The sequence below is a fragment of the Saccostrea echinata genome, unplaced genomic scaffold (assembly GCF_033153115.1).
Source record: "Saccostrea echinata isolate AGI-Se365-2 ecotype Australia unplaced genomic scaffold, CSIRO_AGI_Sech_v1 ptg000032l, whole genome shotgun sequence".
Classification (NCBI taxonomy): domain Eukaryota; kingdom Metazoa; phylum Mollusca; class Bivalvia; order Ostreida; family Ostreidae; genus Saccostrea; species Saccostrea echinata.
In genome coordinates this window covers 616,278-617,500 of record NW_026889781.1, presented here as the reverse complement: position 1 = coordinate 617,500, position 1,223 = coordinate 616,278, and the positions used below count along the sequence as shown (strand labels likewise).

Here is a 1,223-nt window from a genome sequence, read left to right as displayed (position 1 = left end):
CGTATAATTTTAAATGAAATTGAAATTCACTCTTGTTACAGTCATGCAAGGTTCTCGTATTGTGATACACATCGATCGTATAGATAGCATGCCTTATATGTACCTAATAGGGGCTTACTTATTTATTTGTAACGGTTACTTATTATGTTACATGTATTAACGTTTGCCTTGGATCTCTAAAATAACATTTAAGTCAAATGCAAAAGAGTTAATATATTTACAAGCTGTCTAACAATATTCAATAATATTCAATGTAATGCACGGCATATTTTATATTTCTATCAGAAATTTCACCTTTCCATGAGAGAATATTTGGTTATGAAAATATGGATGATGAAGACGATGATCGCAGGAGACGATACGATTGGTCAGATTAATCAATCTTCAAGAACCAAAAAACTGAATTGAATGAACTACAACGATTTCGCAATTGTCATATACTTTACCTTTGTTGAAATCTTTTATGCAAAACCCAAGAAAGAAATTTCTAATCAAATAAGGCTATTTAACAAATTTTGCTTTCCCATACAGATTTTATTTTAGAAAATTGTATTTTTACTAATATATGCAAACATTTGTGTTCTTTTAACGGAAAATAAATAAAACAGATTGGTATAGATATACGAAATACAAACATATTTCCTCTTTCTTTTTGTCAAATTTAAAGAACATTGAATTTTAACTTTGAACAAAGCTTAAAAAACTCTCGAGACAAAGTTTAGTGTAATCCTGAGGTATCACATTTGAAAAATTATATATCATGCTATTATGTTTTTGAAGGAATCAAAATGACACTTTGTGAAGTGGTTTTTTTTTTTTTTTGTTTTTTTTTTTTTTTTTTGTTTTTTTTTTTTTTTTTTGTTTTTTTTTTTTTGTTTTGTTTGTTTGTTTGTTTTTTTTTGTTTGTTTGTTTTTTGAATCTGAAATGTAATATATTATTTATATTTCACATTAAAGACTACCCTGAACGCATTTGATCTTTTATAATTCACAAAAAAGAACCCTTTTTCCCAAAATGGACGTTTTACGTTTCATGCTTTAACTATACTGTATTGATAGAGAGCATCATCCAGAGCGAGAAAGCATACATTGTAATGACAAAGAACAGGAAGATAAAAAGGCGACTGGGGGAAGGAACCAGAATGCATGAATGGAAATGCCCTCGAAAATATACTGGTGTCGTTTACTGATTTTTTTAATTAGTTTTTATTTCTTTATATATA

The 1,223-nt window shown here is 27.6% G+C and overlaps 1 protein-coding gene across 1 annotated transcript in view; it reads left to right on the top strand.

The window, feature by feature from the left end:
• The window catches only part of LOC133197937 (uncharacterized), a 9,876-nt gene extending 9,465 nt beyond the window's left edge, over positions 1-411 (top strand). The window contains exon 3 of the mRNA XM_061334111.1: positions 286-411. Coding sequence (XP_061190095.1) covers positions 286-377 — 92 coding nt within the window. The 3' untranslated portion in view covers positions 378-411. The remainder of the gene's footprint in view (positions 1-285) is intronic.
• Positions 412-1,223: the final 812 nt, after the last annotated feature.